General features: G+C 34.0%; 1 protein-coding gene across 1 annotated transcript; it reads right to left on the bottom strand.

Annotated features, from left to right (window-relative positions):
• Nucleotides 1-256: 256 nt before the first annotated feature.
• On the bottom strand, nucleotides 257-1,032 carry LOC108487563 (uncharacterized protein At5g01610-like). Its single transcript, XM_017791937.2, has one exon. It carries the CDS (start codon nucleotides 887-889, stop codon nucleotides 413-415), a length of 477 nt encoding a protein of 158 aa, XP_017647426.1. The 5' UTR covers nucleotides 890-1,032; the 3' UTR covers nucleotides 257-412.
• Between the last annotated feature and the right edge of the window lie 15,403 nt (nucleotides 1,033-16,435).

Genomic DNA, 16,435 nt, shown 5'->3' with positions numbered 1-16,435 from the left:
TGTAGCTAAAAGATGTTCATGGCCCCTTCAGCTATAACTTGGGGAGAGAAACTATCAATTCTCAATGACTATATTTCCTAGAGCCCTTATCCCCTCAATTTGTTGGGTAAAACATGGGAAGATAGCCTAGTTTTTCCTCGGTGTAGAAGCACTTACTATTTTATTTGGACGAACCCGAGTAAGTTTAAAATGCCAACCAATGAACGCACAGAGTAGGGTTAAAAAATAAAAGTGGAGAGAGAGACAAGTCACAGGATTGATGCCAATAATAAATTCTAGGATTTAAATCATAGAAAGCATTCATATTCCAACTGCCCAAGTTAAATACCCTAAAGATTTCCAGTAAACATACCCGAACAGTGCCTAAACAAGTACCAATTATAAATCATCTATTAGTTATATCACAACTTACCTAAATAGAAGATGCTAAAGCATTCAAGCCATTGCAGTTGAATCCGCACCCACACTGAGGAGATTCATAAAAGTTGTCAATAGGGAAGTTAGCCGACGCAATCCCAACGGAGAACTCCATCTGGTCCCCATTATGTATCACTTCAACGATGTTAAGCCAGAAGAAGAGAATCTTAACGCTCACTCCCTTCAAATTTGTTATCCTGCCTGGGGAGATCACTCCTTTTATGGTGGATTCGTAACTGAGTTGGTATGAGTCAATGTCAAACTTGCAGGTTCCACTCAAATAAGCTGAAAACTCGCCCGTTTCCCTGTTCAATTCATACCCAACCACGCCATTGGGAAGGATGCCTACTGGGAAGTCGTACTGTTGAAGAGCTTGGTACGCGGATAGATTGTCGTCATCGGCTACAGCGAATGAAGAAGCCGGGAGGGAGATTAGGATGAGGAAGTGGAGGATTCTGCTTGGACAAGGCATGGAAAAAATCTTTGGTTTTCAGGATTCGATTGAGCGGAGATCTCTGTTGTAATGGGGATAAGGGAAATTTGGGAGTGAAAAGGTCAGATGTGGCTGCTGCTGAGTGCACCATAAATTGAGTCCGGTCGAGTCGCGGGGTGGGCGACAAAGACATTTTCTTTTGACTTAAATACCCATAAATTCCTATTTTTTTATAAAAAAATTTACATCAAGAAGTTGATTTTTGGAAAAATTATGAAAATAGGCCGATTTTACGAAGACAGGTCGAGCTGAAAATGCAGGAAAAACACTTCCAGTTAAACATATTTTCAGCGTATTGATAGAAAAAAACTACTAGCTAAAAGCGTTTTTTGTCATATCAGTGTTAAAAATGATAGCACTAATATTTTTTTTCTTATTTCTTATTGCTACTGATTACTGTAGAAATAAAAGTTACAAAACAGATATTTATATAGACTCAAAATCTTATTTCCCATATTGTTTAGAAACAAGCTGCAAATGAATTATGAATCTATATATATTCATATCTCATATTCTACATTGTTTAAAAAAATAAAAAAAATAGACTTTATATATAAAAACTTGTTTGATAAGTTTTATTTCATATTAATAAATGACATTAGAAAATAAGAAAAAATAGTAATGCTATCACTTTTAAAAATGATGAGGTAAAAAATATTTTGGTTAAATTATACCAATAGTCACCTAACTTTGGGGTAGTTGACAAAACGGTCGCTTAGGTTTCATTTTAATCACTCAACTTTCGAAAAGTTACAAAACAGTCCTTTTTGCCATTTTCCGTCACAGACGTCACGGCAAAGTGGCGTGGCAGGTGATGACGTCATTGCTGTAAAAAAATCGTCCAGTTGGCCGGTGACTCACTTTAACAGCCCCCTCAGCACCATTTTAGGGCTAGAGAAAAAGAAAAAGAAAGAGGAGGAGGAGAAGAAGAAGAAGAAGAAAAAGAAAAAAAATTACTGGGTTCAGGAAATGGGTTAGACAATTGTAGAAAGGGACGACGCGAGCCATAAAGAGAATGGTTACCTGAAGTGAGACGATGAAAATGAGCATCCATAGAAATGAAAAAGGTTGAAGATGAAGAGAGGTGAAGGAGCTGTTTGTTTTTTTAGGAGAGTATATAGCGGTGCTGCTGGAGTTTGGAGGCATTAAGACAGTACCAAGCTCACATTCGCAGCCTCAACGCCTACAATTGCCACAAGAAATTCTTGAACGATTATGGTAAAGTTTCCTTAATCGAGTTTCTTGTTACAGTTACTGCTTTGTTTTTTTTTTTCAGGTTAGAAAATATTTTCATTTCCTTAATCTGTGTTACTCGTCAAAAATACTTGCTGTGCTACTTTATTGCTTAGTTAATTGGAAATGGACTTGAAAGGAATTATGCAAATAGTGAGTGTTGTATTTGTTATAGGGCTGCTCAGCCTGTTGAAGAGCTTTCTCCATTACAAGTACGTAAAGCAGGCAAAAAGTTTGATGCAGAGTCGAGGCTTTGGTAATGGGAACACATGGTAAAAGATTAGCTAATATCTTAGAAACCCCATTTTATTAGGTATCTTTCTTGCATTACAATTCAGTCGACTGAGCTAATATCTAATTTTTTGGGCACATAGTAACAATGTTGCTGCTTTTCGTGTATAAGACGTTACTGTACAGAGAAACCTCCAAATAATCTATTGACTTGATGAGAAATCCTTCTTTAGCTATGGGGGAGAAACAGATTCAAAGACATTGGTGGGTCGGGCTTTTGAATGCAGAAGAATTAGATGAGTTTTTAAACAACTGCAGACATCTCCTTCAAGCCATTGGTACTGCAGACAGTTCCATAGTTTTCAGTAGTCCAAAGTTGCAGTTCCAGAATACCAGTAGTAAGAGTTAATAGTGGGAGGATTGGCGACTGACTTTCGTGTTTCTAAAATTGTTGTTCCCTCCATTGATAGTATTTATGTTGTCTTGTTTGTGTTCTTTGTAAATGGCGGAGGCCTGCCAGTTTGTTTGTAAGCAGCTGTATCATTGTGTTGGTAAAACGACTGTAAACCTATCTTGTTCTTTTTTGTTCAATGAGCTTATGTACTTAATTTACGTGAAAAGGGCAGATTTAGTGACTGTTCTTCTTCTTCTTCTTCCTCTTCCTCTTCCTCTTCCTCTGTTAAAGGGATTTTTTTAAGTTTTTTTTTTTTAACTTTTTCATCCAACGTGGCAAGTTAACTGGCCACATCAGCTAATTAACTTGCCACATCAGCTGTTTTGTTAACACACTAACAGAAACTGTTAGTCAGTGACTGTTTTGTCACTTTTTTATAACATTAGTGACTGTTTTGTTATTTTTCAAAAGTTGAGTGACTGAAATGAAACCTAGGGGACTATTTTGTCAGCTACCTTAAAGTTAGGTGATTGTTGGTGTAATTTACCTAAATATTTTTTTATTAAAAATATTTTTTTGTCAATACACTGAGAACGCGTCTAATTGATTTTGCATTTCAATTAAAAATGCTTTTATAAAATAAACTTATTCCCATAAATTTTTTAAAATTTAATTTATTTAACTAATTTTTTAGAAAAAGCAGCATTTGAGTATTTAATCTTTTCTTTTGTCATTACTAAAACCCAAAAATAAATTCTATGGGATAAACGAAGGGAACAGAAGCTGGCACGTGGACCTACCAACCACCATTAAACGTTTTCATCGTGCTTTTCGTTCCAATGATCATCCTCTCCTAGCTATCACTACTACTTTACCAAGTATTATTATTATGCAATTGAAATGTGATTTATAATTTTTAAGAAAGTTTCGTTTGAATGAAATGGAATAGTATTTTAATGGAATATTTATTCTATGAGAATAAAAAAAGATAGTAATGAAATTGAATAGATGTAGTAGTGATTTGGTTGGAAGGAGTGGAATGAATCTTGTAATATTATTTTATGTTTGATTGAAATATATAAATATGTAATAACAAAAAAACAAACTTAAATGACAAATATAACTTTTAACATTTTAATGTATTTTTACATCAATTTAATATTAAAAATATAGCTTATATTAAACTATATTAAAAGATTTTTTATTTTTATATTAAATTATATTAAAATATTTAAAATATCTTTGTATGGGCCTAAATTTGCCCGGCCCTTCAGAGAAACCAGAAACAAAACCCAATTACAAGAACAGCCCAATTCCTACCCATTTTACAAACAAACCCTAACCCAAACCCGGATATCCCAATAGGCCCAACCTAAACCCAAATCTCAGCCAAAGTCTAACCCTAGCTCACCCTTGCGCCGTACTCCCCTCCCATGTGTGCCCTCGGCACGCACGACGCCCGATGGTTGCTTCCTTGCACCAAAATGGTAGGTTTTCTTGCCCGTTGACGCTCCATGAACCTGCAAACATGACAAAGAGAGGAGAACAGCAAAAAGCAGTGCGCAAACAATAGATTTTGTATTCGGCTATATAGCCACAAACGCAAAAAAGATTGTAACGCACATTTTTATCAATCAAAAAGTGAACAGGACTTTGAACACAAAAAACAGAGGATTAAGAAATCAAAGAGCAAAAAAGGTTGATCTATTTTCTTTTCCTTTCGGTTTTGTTTCTTTTATTTTTCATATTACAAATCTATTTTAAATAACGAGCAATAAAAGAATAAAAGGGACTCACTCGGAGCCTCCTGCGGTCGTAAAGTCGGTGGATCTCTTCCCATCGTCGAAGTCGGGCTTAAAAGGAAGCCGAGAGCCTCCTCCATTCGGTGTCTCCGTGTCTCGGTGGTGTGGCCTTCAAGGAGCGTCCAAGATAGGGCTGAAAAATGCCCTTTTGAGCGACGACGGCCACCGATCGCGGTGGTGGTGCGATGACGGCAAGGATGGGTTTCTTGGGAAACCCTAGCAGAGCACAAACAAACAAGGGGGAGGTGTTCTGAAAAATTTTGAAAGAAAATGAAGCAAAAATAAAAAAAAAACTGGTTTAAATGATCATGCGAAACGGTGCCGTTTCGCACCTGGAGTATCAACGCCCAAACGGCGTTGTTTAGACCACGCCCGTGCGAGACCCGACCCGCTCCAGGGGGGTTCGCGCGTTTCTTTAAAAGGGGGAAATACTCATGTTAGTCCCTCCGCATTTTCTGTCCTATTCATTTTAATCCTATATAGCTTCATTTCTTTTTAAATTTCGCCCTTTTTTTATTTTAATTCTGATTTGGTCCTTGGCTCAGATAGACGAAACACTGCGCATAGAGGGCTGGGAATATTTTCCCAATCAGTCCCTCGTTCTTTATGCGCATTTCGCCTCAGTCCTTAGTGACCTACATTTTTATTTTATAATTAGCATCCTAAATTTAATTAAGTTTCAACTTAGTCCTAATTTATTTATTCATTCATCATTCTTTTATTTTCTTTTATATTATTTTTATCTTCTATTATTTTATTTCATGAATTATTCATGCTATTTTTATTTCCTTTATCGTTGGTGGTGGATTACTTATTTTATTAACGTTATTATGATTATCTTGTTAATCTAGTTTAGCTAATATTTGATATCTATCTATTTGTTTATTCATTTATTCATTACTATTTTTATAGATTGGATTTATTTTTATTTTTACCCTCATTGTTATCATTTTTATCATTTATTTATCTATATCTTTTATACCTTCAAATTTTATATTATTTATTTATTATTTTCATCATTATTATTGTCATTATTTTGAACATATCATGTATTTTTGTCTATATATTATTTCTTCTAAATCATCATATGTAGTATTCATTTGAAAATTTTTATATGTATCTTTGTACTCTAAATTATTATATATATACATATACTTTTTATTTAAATGGTTTTCATACATCGTTTTGTCTCAAAATTTTTTTCATAATATTTTATACATTATTTATGTTAAACCATCTTACATATTTTAAGTTTTTACATGCTATTTTGTTATACTATTTTATATGTAAACAATTTTAAATTTGTTATTATTTGTTGCAAACCTTTTATCATTATTTACCTTAAGGTTTCATATATATTACTTATATTAAATTGTTTCACATACTTCTTATACATTATGTATTTTTGAAGATTATTTTTACATATTATTTATTTTAAATTTTTTTATATACATGATTTGTTTTAAATCTTTGTGTATATTCTATTTTAGATTTTATATGTATTACTTGGTTTAAATTATTTTATATGTTATTTACTTTAAAATTCTTTTACATTTTTACTACTTTGTATTTTATATGTATATTCCTTTTGTTCCAAATTCCATTGTAAAATCGGTTATGTTAGAATTAAGTGACCCAAATTCTTATTTAAATAAAATACGATGGAAAATAAAATAAAAGTAAAATCCATATAGAACTAGACTTCTTTTATTTTATTTTAGAATAAGGTTTTAAACCTTATTAAACTCCATCTATTTTATATTGATTAGGATAAGGTGTTTCAATCCTACTAGAATATGGCTTTGCAAGCCTATAAATAGACATAGTCTATTCCTCTTGTATTTGAGTAAAAATTTTTCGACATAGTGAATTTTCTTCTCCTCTGCTCGTGGTTTTTTTCCGAAAGGGTTTCCACGTAAAATTTATGTGTTCTTTATTTTTATTTATTTTATTCTATTTTATTTTTCACAAATTGGTATCGAGCATCCGGTTATTCATCTCGATCACGGTAATGGCGTCTTTGAAGTATGAAATTTCATTGTTGGATCGCAACACCGATTTGCGTTGTGGCAAATTAAGATGCAAGCGGTTCTTGCAGATGGATCTAGAGGATGCCCTGCTAGGATAGATAAGATGCCTTCGACATTAACAGATGAAGAGAAGAAGCGTAAGGATCGAAAGGCATTAACACAATTACATCGCATTTGTCCAACGAAATTTTGCGGGATGTGATGAAAGAGAAAACCGCCATTGCATTATGGAAGAGGCTAGAACAAATATGTATGTCGAAAACTCTAACAAGCAAGTTGCATATGAAGCGGCGTCTTTATGCTCATCGTTTGGAGGAAGGTGCGTCAGACACGAACACTTAATGTTGTTTAAAGAAATTCTCTCAAACTTGGAGGCCATGGAGGTTCGATATGATAAGGAAGATCTAGGGTTGATTCTACTTTGTTCGTTGCCCCGTCTTATTCAACCTTTAGAGACACGATTTTATATAGCCGAGTCTCTCACAGTTGATGAGGTTTATGATTCTTTAACCTCGTATGATAAGATGAAGCATCTTGTGGTTAAACCCAACTCTCGGGAGAGGGTCTCATTGTTCGTGGGAGACAAGACCGGAATGTTGATGATGATCGTGGTAGAACACAGAACGGAATCCTCGTGGTAAATCTAAGGGTAGATCGAAATCTTCAAACAGAGGTAAAACTTGCAACTTCGCAAGAAGAAAGGGCACATTAAATCTGAGTGCTATAAGCTACAAAATAAGATTAAAAGGGAGGCTGCAAATCAAAAGGAAAACAAATGAGAAAATTCGGTGAAGTGATGTTGTAGAAGACTACAATGATGGTGAACTTCTAGTTGCTTCATCAATGATTCTAAAGTAAGCGAGAGTGGATACTTGATTCAGTTGCACCTTCCACATGAGTCCCAATCGGATTGGTTTACAACTTATGAAACAAGATGTCTGAAGGTGTTGTTTTGATGGGAAATAATGCTTCATGTAAAATCGCGGTGTTGGAACAATTAAAGTTAAGATGTTTGATGGAGTTGTCGAACACTTAGTGACGTGCGGCATGTTCCGAATTGAAAAGAAATTTAATTTCGTTGAGTACTCTTGATTCAAAAGGGCACAGATACACGGTGAAAGTGGGGTTTTAAAGATTTCAAAGGGTCCTTGTTGTGATGAAAGGGCAAAGAAAGATTGCCAAGTTATATGTTTTCTGAGGTTTCTATCATATGGTGATGCAATTGCCGCTTCCTCTTCCTTGTCGATGATGATATTACTAAACTTTGGCATATGCGCCTAGGGCATATGAGTGAGAATGGCATGGCGAATTAAGCAAAGAGGACTTCTTAATGGGAAAGGAATTTGCAAACCGAATTTCTGTGAGCCCGTGTGTTTTGGGAAGCAAAAGAGAGTTCGATTCACTAGAGGAATCCATAACACGAAGGAAACGTTGGAGTATATCCATTCGATCGTGGGGCCGCCCAGAGTGCCTTCGAGAGGTGGAGCTAATTATATGCTAACCTTTATTGATGATTTTTCCGAAAAGTTTGGGCGTTCTTCCAAGCGAGAAGCGATGTGTTTTCCACATTTAAGTCTTGGAAAATTATGATTGAAAAACAGACGGAAAAGCAGATAAAATACCTCCGTACAGACAATGGCTTAGAGTTCTATTCTGATGAGTTTAATAGATTGTGCAAGTCGGAAGGATCATGAGACACTTGACGATTCGTCATACTCCACAAAGAAAGCGGCGTTGCAGAACGAATGAACAGAACGATCATGGAGAAGGTTCGATGTATGTTGTCAAATGCCAACTTACCGAAGTCATTTTGGGCAGAAGCAGCCTCTACTGCATGTTTTTTGATCAACCGATCTCCATCCGTTGCCATTGAGAAAAAGACTCCACAAGAGGTATGGTCTGGTAATCTTGCTAATTATTCTGATTTGAAGATTTTTGGGTGTCCTGCGTATGCTCATGTTGATAATGGAAAATTGGAACCAAGATCCATTAAATGCGTTTTTCTTGGTTATAAAGTGGTGTAAAAGGCTATAAGTTATGGTGTCCGAAAATAGAAAAGTTGTGATTAGCAGAGATGTTGTTTTTGATGAAACCGCTATGCTACCTAACTTATCTCTTAAAGACTCTTCCAATAAAGAAAACCAAAAGCGGTGGAGCATCGTTAATACGAATCAACTCCTCAAGCCAAGACAAAATTGAGAATAGAGTTGCTTCTTCACCGCAATACTCTATCGCCAAAAACAGGACAAGAAGAGAAATTAAACCTCCAAAGAAGTATGCCGAGGTTGATCTAGTTGCTTATGCTTTAAATGTGGTGAAGATATAGATGCGAATCAAGAGCCATTTAATTATTCTCGAGGCGATTAACCGTGAAGACTCGAAAAGTGGATGTTTGCTATGCAAGAGGAGATGGAATCACTCCACAAAAATGAACATGGGATCTTGTAAAACTTCCTAAAGGTAAAAAGGTCATTCGTTGTAAATGGGTGTTTAAAAGAAAGAAGGACTCAGGAGTTGAAGAACCCGGATATAAAGCAAGGCTTGTTGCAAAGGGTTACAGATCAAATTCCGAGTGGACTTCACAGATGTGTTCTCTCCAGTTGTTAAGCATAGTTCGATTCGAGCTTTGCTTGGTATTGTGGCCATGCATGATTTGGAGCTTGAGCGGTTAGATGTAAAACCGCATTTTGCATGGAGAACTTGAGGAAGATATTTACATGCAACAACCAGAGGGTTTTATAGTCTCGAAAAAGAGGACTATGTTTGCTTGTGAAAAAGTCCCTTTACGGTTTGAAACAAATACCAAGACAAGTGGTACAAGAGGTTTGATTCCTTTATGACTTCTCATGATTTCAAAAGAAGTAGTTTTGACAGTTGTGTCTACTTTAAGAAAAAAAAGTGATGGTTCTTTTGTGTATCTACTTCTTTATGTTGATGACATGTTGATAGCAAAGAAAAGATAAAGAGAGATAAGAAAGGTTAAAGCCCAACTAAGTGAAGAATTTGAGATGAAAGATTTAGGACCAACAAAGAAGATACTTGGTATGGAGATTCTCGAGATAGAAAAGCAAGTAAATTGTACCTAAGTCGGAAGGGTACATTGAGAAAGTTCTTTGCGTGTTCAATATGCAGAGTGCTAAGCTCGTTAGTACTCCTTTAGCGACCATTTCGGACTTTCATCGGCCTTATCTCCTCAATCGATAATGAGATTGAGTACATGTCACATGTTCCATACTCTAGTGCGAAGAGGATCTCTCATGTATGCTATGGTTTGTTCACGCCCGATTTATCATATGCATCGGTGCGCTTAGCGAGATACATGGCGAATCCCGTAAAGAACACTAGAAAGCGATTCGATGGATTTTAAGATACTTACGAGGCACTACTAATGTTTGCTTACAGTTTGGAAGAACTAAAGATGGAGTTATAGGGTATGTTGATGCTGATTTTGCTGGAGACCTTGATAGAAGAAGATCTCTCACGAGTTACGTCTTTACAATCGGAGGTTGTGCAATTAGTTGGAAAGCCACTTTGCAAACTACATCGCTTTGTCTACCAATGAAGTGAGTACATGGCGATTCATCGAGGCTTGTAAAGAAGCTATTTGGTTGAAGGACTATTTAGTGAACTCAATTAAGACCTTCAAATCAAGACGATATTTTGTGACGATGAGTGCCATCTTTCTTACAAAAGATCAAATGTTTCATGAGAGAACAAAACACATTGATATTCGGTATCATTTTGTTCGTGATATTATTGCTCGTGGTGATATTGTTGTGAGCAAAATTAGCACTCATGAAAATCCTGCAGATATGATGACTAAGTCACTTCCTATAACCAAGTTTGAGCATTGCTTAGACTTGGTTGGTGTTCATTGTTGAAGTTAAACCCTTAAGGGTTTTTGGAAGAGGTGAAGAACTTGTTTATTGAAAGTTCGCGATGAAGAACTTGTTCATTGAGAATTTGTGTCAAGGTGGAGATTGTTAGAATTAAGTGACCCAAATTCTTATTTAAATAAAATACGATGGAAAATAAAATAAAAGTAAAATCCATATAGAACTAGACTTCTTTTATTTTATTTTAGAATAAGGTTTTAAACCTTATTAAACTCCATCTATTTTATATTGATTAGGATAAGGTGTTTCAATCCTACTAGAATATGGCTTTGCAAGCCTATAAATAGACATAGTCTATTCCTCTTGTATTTGAGTAAAAATTTTTCGACATAGTGAATTTTCTTCTCCTCTGCCCGTGGTTTTTTTCCCGAAAGGGTTTCCACGTAAAATTTATGTGTTCTTTATTTTTATTTATTTTATTCTATTTTATTTTTCACAGGTTAAAACCCAATTCATTATGTTTGGATTTTAAATGATTGCACTTTCATTATATTTTGTCTTATTTGTTCGTTTATTATACCCTTGCACATTTTGTGTTTTAAATTCAGTACTTTACCTATTATATTTATTCATTCGTTTACCATATTATTTTATTTGTCTTTTCATTATTTATGTTATTTATATATTATTCCTACTTGAAATGTGCATGCTCAATACCATGTACGCTTAGCCTGTTCACCCATTCATCGAGTGGCCCATATGTTTCATACACATATTGATTTGTAAAGCCTTGTCATCCCGACTGTATCCAAACATTTTGATATTATGACCTTTATGGTGCATATTCGTTTCATTATTTTGATTATTCAACGTGATTTGTTTTTAAACGTATACCTCTTAAATATTTCATTAAAATTTTTAGGTCCAAATTTAAAACAAAAGAAATTTTGAAAATAAGGCAATGTTTCGCGTTTTGGAACATCAAGGAATTGTGCCCTAACTTACGGGGTTTCAATTCTCTCGATAATTCTAGATAGCCAAATATCCTTTTGAGTTTTAAAATACACGGAAATTCAATTAAAATTAAAGACGACTTTGCGCTCGGGAGTTCATGGCATTGTGTCCTAACTTACGGGATGTGATACCCCGATATCTTGAGATAAGAAAATCTTTAACAATCATTTTGAGCTAATTCAAGCATTTTTAAAATCAATGTTAATATAAAAAGGGATCGTACTTCAAATCCATCCCCGAGTTTTAACTTTCGACATTAAGACACTAATTAATCAATTCGGTACCAATTTTTGAGCGTGTCGGGGGTGCTAATCCTTCCTCGCCCGTAACCGACTCCCGAATCCTTTTCTCTCGAGTTTCGTAGACCAAAAACACCGTTTTGATAAACTAAAACGTTTTATTAAAGCAACGATGATCCGATCAAACCAAATAAAGATCGATGGCGACTCCCGTTTTAATTTTCACTTTCAAACAAAGTCGATTCCTGTTTCCAAAAAAATGGTTTCGACAATCTTTATTTTATATTTTTCAAAATTCAAAAACAATATTTTATATTAAATTAAATTAAAAGAATTATTTTTCTCCATCTTCTTTATTTTCGTTGATATCCTTTCTCTTTCCAAATTTATTTTCATCTTCCTCTCCATCTCCAACATTTTACCATACAAAAAAACATCAACATCAATTTCATTACTATATGTGCATTCAGTTGGTTGCTTTCTCTCAACAACTCTGATTAATTCTCCGTTTGACCCTAGCCAAATCACACTGTCCCAACATTTTCTCCCTCCCAAGTAACATATAATTCCTGGAAATCCAAAATTAACTATACGCGTGCACAAGAGAGCTCTTTCACATCCTTATTTATATTTCATAAGCAAAAAAGGAAAAAGATCTTATGATTTATCACAAAACATGTCAAAATCACTGTAATTTAATTTCATTTCAAAATGCAACTAGTCATTTACAACTCCTGAGAACGCAACTATATCACATTTGGAGAAACCAAAATGGCCAACTTCTCAATGCTTGCTTCATCTAAAATCACAAGCAAATTTGAAACAGTTTGGAAAAAAATTACACTAACTTTTCTACAAGTAATTTGAGACTAGACATCATAGACTAGCAGTCGCTCTTCAATAGAAACACAGCAGCTTGGATACCTTTTACCCTTCTCACAACAAGTGCTAAGAAAGAAACAACAATATTAATAATTAAAGAAAACAAGTTCTACATCCTTTGATAAGAAATGAAAATATTACACACCATATGCCAAAAATATGGCATGCCACTAAAAGTAATGTATATACCATAATAATATAGTTCTGAGTATATATGATGCCTAAGCCAAAGCTTTCATAGACATCTTTGCATTAACCAATAGTCTAATACTGAGAAAACAACCACGATGGAAAATAACATTGTCAATATGATGTGGATGTTTTTATTGGGAAACAATATCAGAGAAGGAATAGGAAATAGGAATGAAAGAAATTAGAGTTTTAGATTTATTTAATTTCTTTATTATATCATATTTATTAAGAGTTTTTTAGTTTTATTTATTCTCCCTAATATATTAGGTTTTTTTATTTCTCTTATAAACTCTAAATTAGGAATTCCATTAGGACTCTTTCATTTATTATTAATAGCCTATAAAAATACCGCCAATATGAAATAAAGAGTAAGTAATTTATTTTTATCACAAGCATTATTTTGGGAGGAGGTTCAGTCAAAGACAAATATGCCTTTTAAGTAACCATAGGTCGAAGTAAGAACTCTTTCTTATCTAAACCTGTGACTAGATCCTATGCTAAGGTGCATAATAACTTGGTATTGAAGTCAGCTTGACAGCTAAGCTGGAGGCTTTCATGGAACAAATGCCTATAAGGCAACAAGCATCAGAGGAGCAGGTGGCGATGTCGGTTTAAAATACAACAAAAGGGGATTCAAAAAAATAATAAAGATTAGAACAGTAGCAAAGGTAGAAAAAAGGAATTCAGACTCGCAACAAGTGAGTACATGGTACCACAATACTCTAAGATGGAATTTCCCGCTTATGATGGTGTTAGAGATCCTTTAGGGTGGCTGAAAAGATGCGATTTTTGTTTGCAATCAACATACTAACAAAGAAGACAAAGTAGGCTTAGTCGCATTCCATATCTTAAGAGAGGCGTAATTGTGGTTTGATCAAATGGAAGAAGATGAGGCAAATCTTGATTGGGGACACTTCAAAGAGTGTTGTCATGTAAGGTTTGGGCCGCCTATAGGTAATAACCCATTGGGGGAACTTGCAAACTTGAGACAAACTAGGGCTGTAGAAAAATCTCAACGCCAATTTCAATCACTACTAGCCAGTACTACTGGTCTTAAACCTCGACAACAAGTAGACCTCTTTACTGTCAGGTTGGTAGAGGAGTTTATAATTGATATTAAGATGCAACAACCAAGAAACTTTGGAGTTGTAATGAATATGGCTCGAGCTTTGGAACGTAAACAAAATGTTTATTTCAAGATGTTGTCTCAAACTAATCTATACTAACCAACTTCTCAAAACACTGGCAGCAATTCGATCATTCCAACAACTAAGAGCTTTGTAAAGGGAGGGGGACAAACAACGAAACCAATAAGGAATAACAACAAAATAAGTTCTTCCACACCTTTTATTAAGAGATTGACACAGGCAGAAATGGCAGAAAGAAAGGCTAAGGGATTGTGTTTTAATTGTGACGAGTCTTATTCCATGGGACACAAATATAAAGGGTTATTTTGGATAGAAGCACCATATACTGAAGATGAGCAAGATGACGATAAGGTAGATGATCTTGAAATTTCTTTACATGCCATCAGAGGAACTTGCAACTCATCTATTATGCAACTAATAGTAAATGTGTCAGTAAAAATAGTGTTAGTCATCGTTGATTTGGGCAGTACATATAACTTTTTACGTGAAGGTTTAGTGTCAAGATTGGGACTGAAAATACGAAAAAAATATGGGTTACAAGTATGTATGGCAAATGGAGAACGGGTCCCTAGCATAGGCATTTGTAAATCAATACAGTTCGTGGTGGCAAATGACAACTTTCATGTAACGCCCCTAACCTGAATCCATCATCGGAATAGAGTTACGGAGCATTACCGGAGTTACTGATTTATTTATCAGATATTTTATTTCATCTAATGTTCATATTTGGAACCAATTAAAATAAAACATATTGTCCCTTAAAAGTACTTATTTTTCTCGACATGTTTTACTTGAATTTATTACTCATCTCAATATACTTAATTTCCTTGTATCAACGTATCAAAGATAATCACATATTTACATGTCATGATAAATATCATTCTCTTGCCATTTCTTCATAAACATAAATTAGATAATTCATTATATCGATATTTCATGCATTTAAAAATACAATTCAAGTTACACTAACTTACCTCGTTGCTTGTTCATGTTTATCATTTCATTAATCCGATATCTTTTCTTTTCCACGTTTAAGTCTCGTATTCGAGTCATCCGGATCTTTATAAATAAATTTGATCATCGTTTTCATTTATTTCATGTTCTAATACATTCAATTAATGCTCTAAATAAAATTACCATTTTGCCCCAAAACTTTTAATTAATGCCGTTATTCCCATACAAATTGATAACAATCCATGAATTCTATAAAATATCAGAATTTTCCATAATTTCAACACTTTTCAATTTTATTCTTAAAACATGTTTTTCCCCAATCTTGAACTAAGTTAATAATTTCATTCAATTTTGTAATTTTAAATAATAAAATAATCCATTTCATGCAAATTGGTCATTTCTAACATTTTTACAAAATTGCCCATAAAGTTTTCCTTTTATTCAATTTAGTCCCTGAGCCCAAAACATGCAAATTAGCCATGCTAGCTGAATATTCATACATATTTTCTTCGTCCTTCTCTCCATTCCACATCCTATATTTATATAACATGCTATAGGTAACATTATCAATAATTTCACTATTTACTTATATGTATATTCAAAACTGTCCATTTGCGTCATAGTCACTAAATTACTTATATCTTGAGCTGCAGAACTCGAAATTAAGATTCGCTAATTTTCTATGAAACTATGCTTACTTGTCTTCTTACCATAAAATTTTCAGAATTTTTGGTTCAGCCAAAAAGTACAGTTTATTCTTTAAATTCACCCTTATTCTGCTGTCTAACAGTTCCAACCCTTCTTTACTAAAAATTAATTATCTCATTGTACAGGATTCAGATGATGTTCTTGTTTGTTTTTATTGAAAATAAAATTATTCAGGATTTTAAACATATAACTTTAAGAACCTTTTATTTTTCTCCAATTTTTGATGATTTTCCAAAGTCAGAACAGGGGAACCCAAAATCATTCTGACCTTGTCTCACTAAATTTATTATATCTCACAATTTACAATTCCATTTCTTACACTGTTTCTTCTATAAGAAACTAGTCTAAATAAGCTTTAATTTCATATTTTTTTATTCTCTAATTCGATTTATAAAATATATGGTGATTTTTCAAAGTTAGCCTACTTCTGCTGTCCAAAACTGTTTTAGTGCAAGATATTAATTACCATGTTTATAACACCCTTATTTTCTTTCTCTACACTATTTCTCATCACTTTCTCTTATTTTCTCTTCACTAACATATCAAGAACATAGGACCATATGTAAGGAAACTCTACATTAACATCAATCCCATGCTTTTTCAGTAATATCAAACTTAAAAATATATTGAAATCATGATGTTCTTACCTTGTTCTATTGATTTCAATCTTCATCTTGATTTTCTCTCTCCTTCAGCTTCCATTTCTTGAATCCAACTTGATATTCTAACTTTCATAGTCTCCTTAACATTTTTCTCTCTTGGTAGCTATGGAAATTCTTTTGATTTTTGGGTGAAAATGATGAATTTTTTGTAGAAGGACCAACTTGTAAAGAAATGAAAACATCTTTTCTTCTTCTTCTTC

Source organism: Gossypium arboreum, chromosome 8, assembly GCF_025698485.1.
Source record: "Gossypium arboreum isolate Shixiya-1 chromosome 8, ASM2569848v2, whole genome shotgun sequence".
NCBI lineage: Eukaryota > Viridiplantae > Streptophyta > Magnoliopsida > Malvales > Malvaceae > Gossypium > Gossypium arboreum.
The sequence above is the reverse complement of the archived record's forward strand: the minus strand, read 5'-3'. Positions and strand labels throughout refer to the sequence as shown.

What these genes read in the sequence shown, in the direction of transcription:
- LOC108487563 (XM_017791937.2), bottom strand. Translation starts at nt 889, where the DNA reads ATGCCTTGTCCAAGCAGAATCCTCCACTTCCTCATCCTAATCTCCCTC.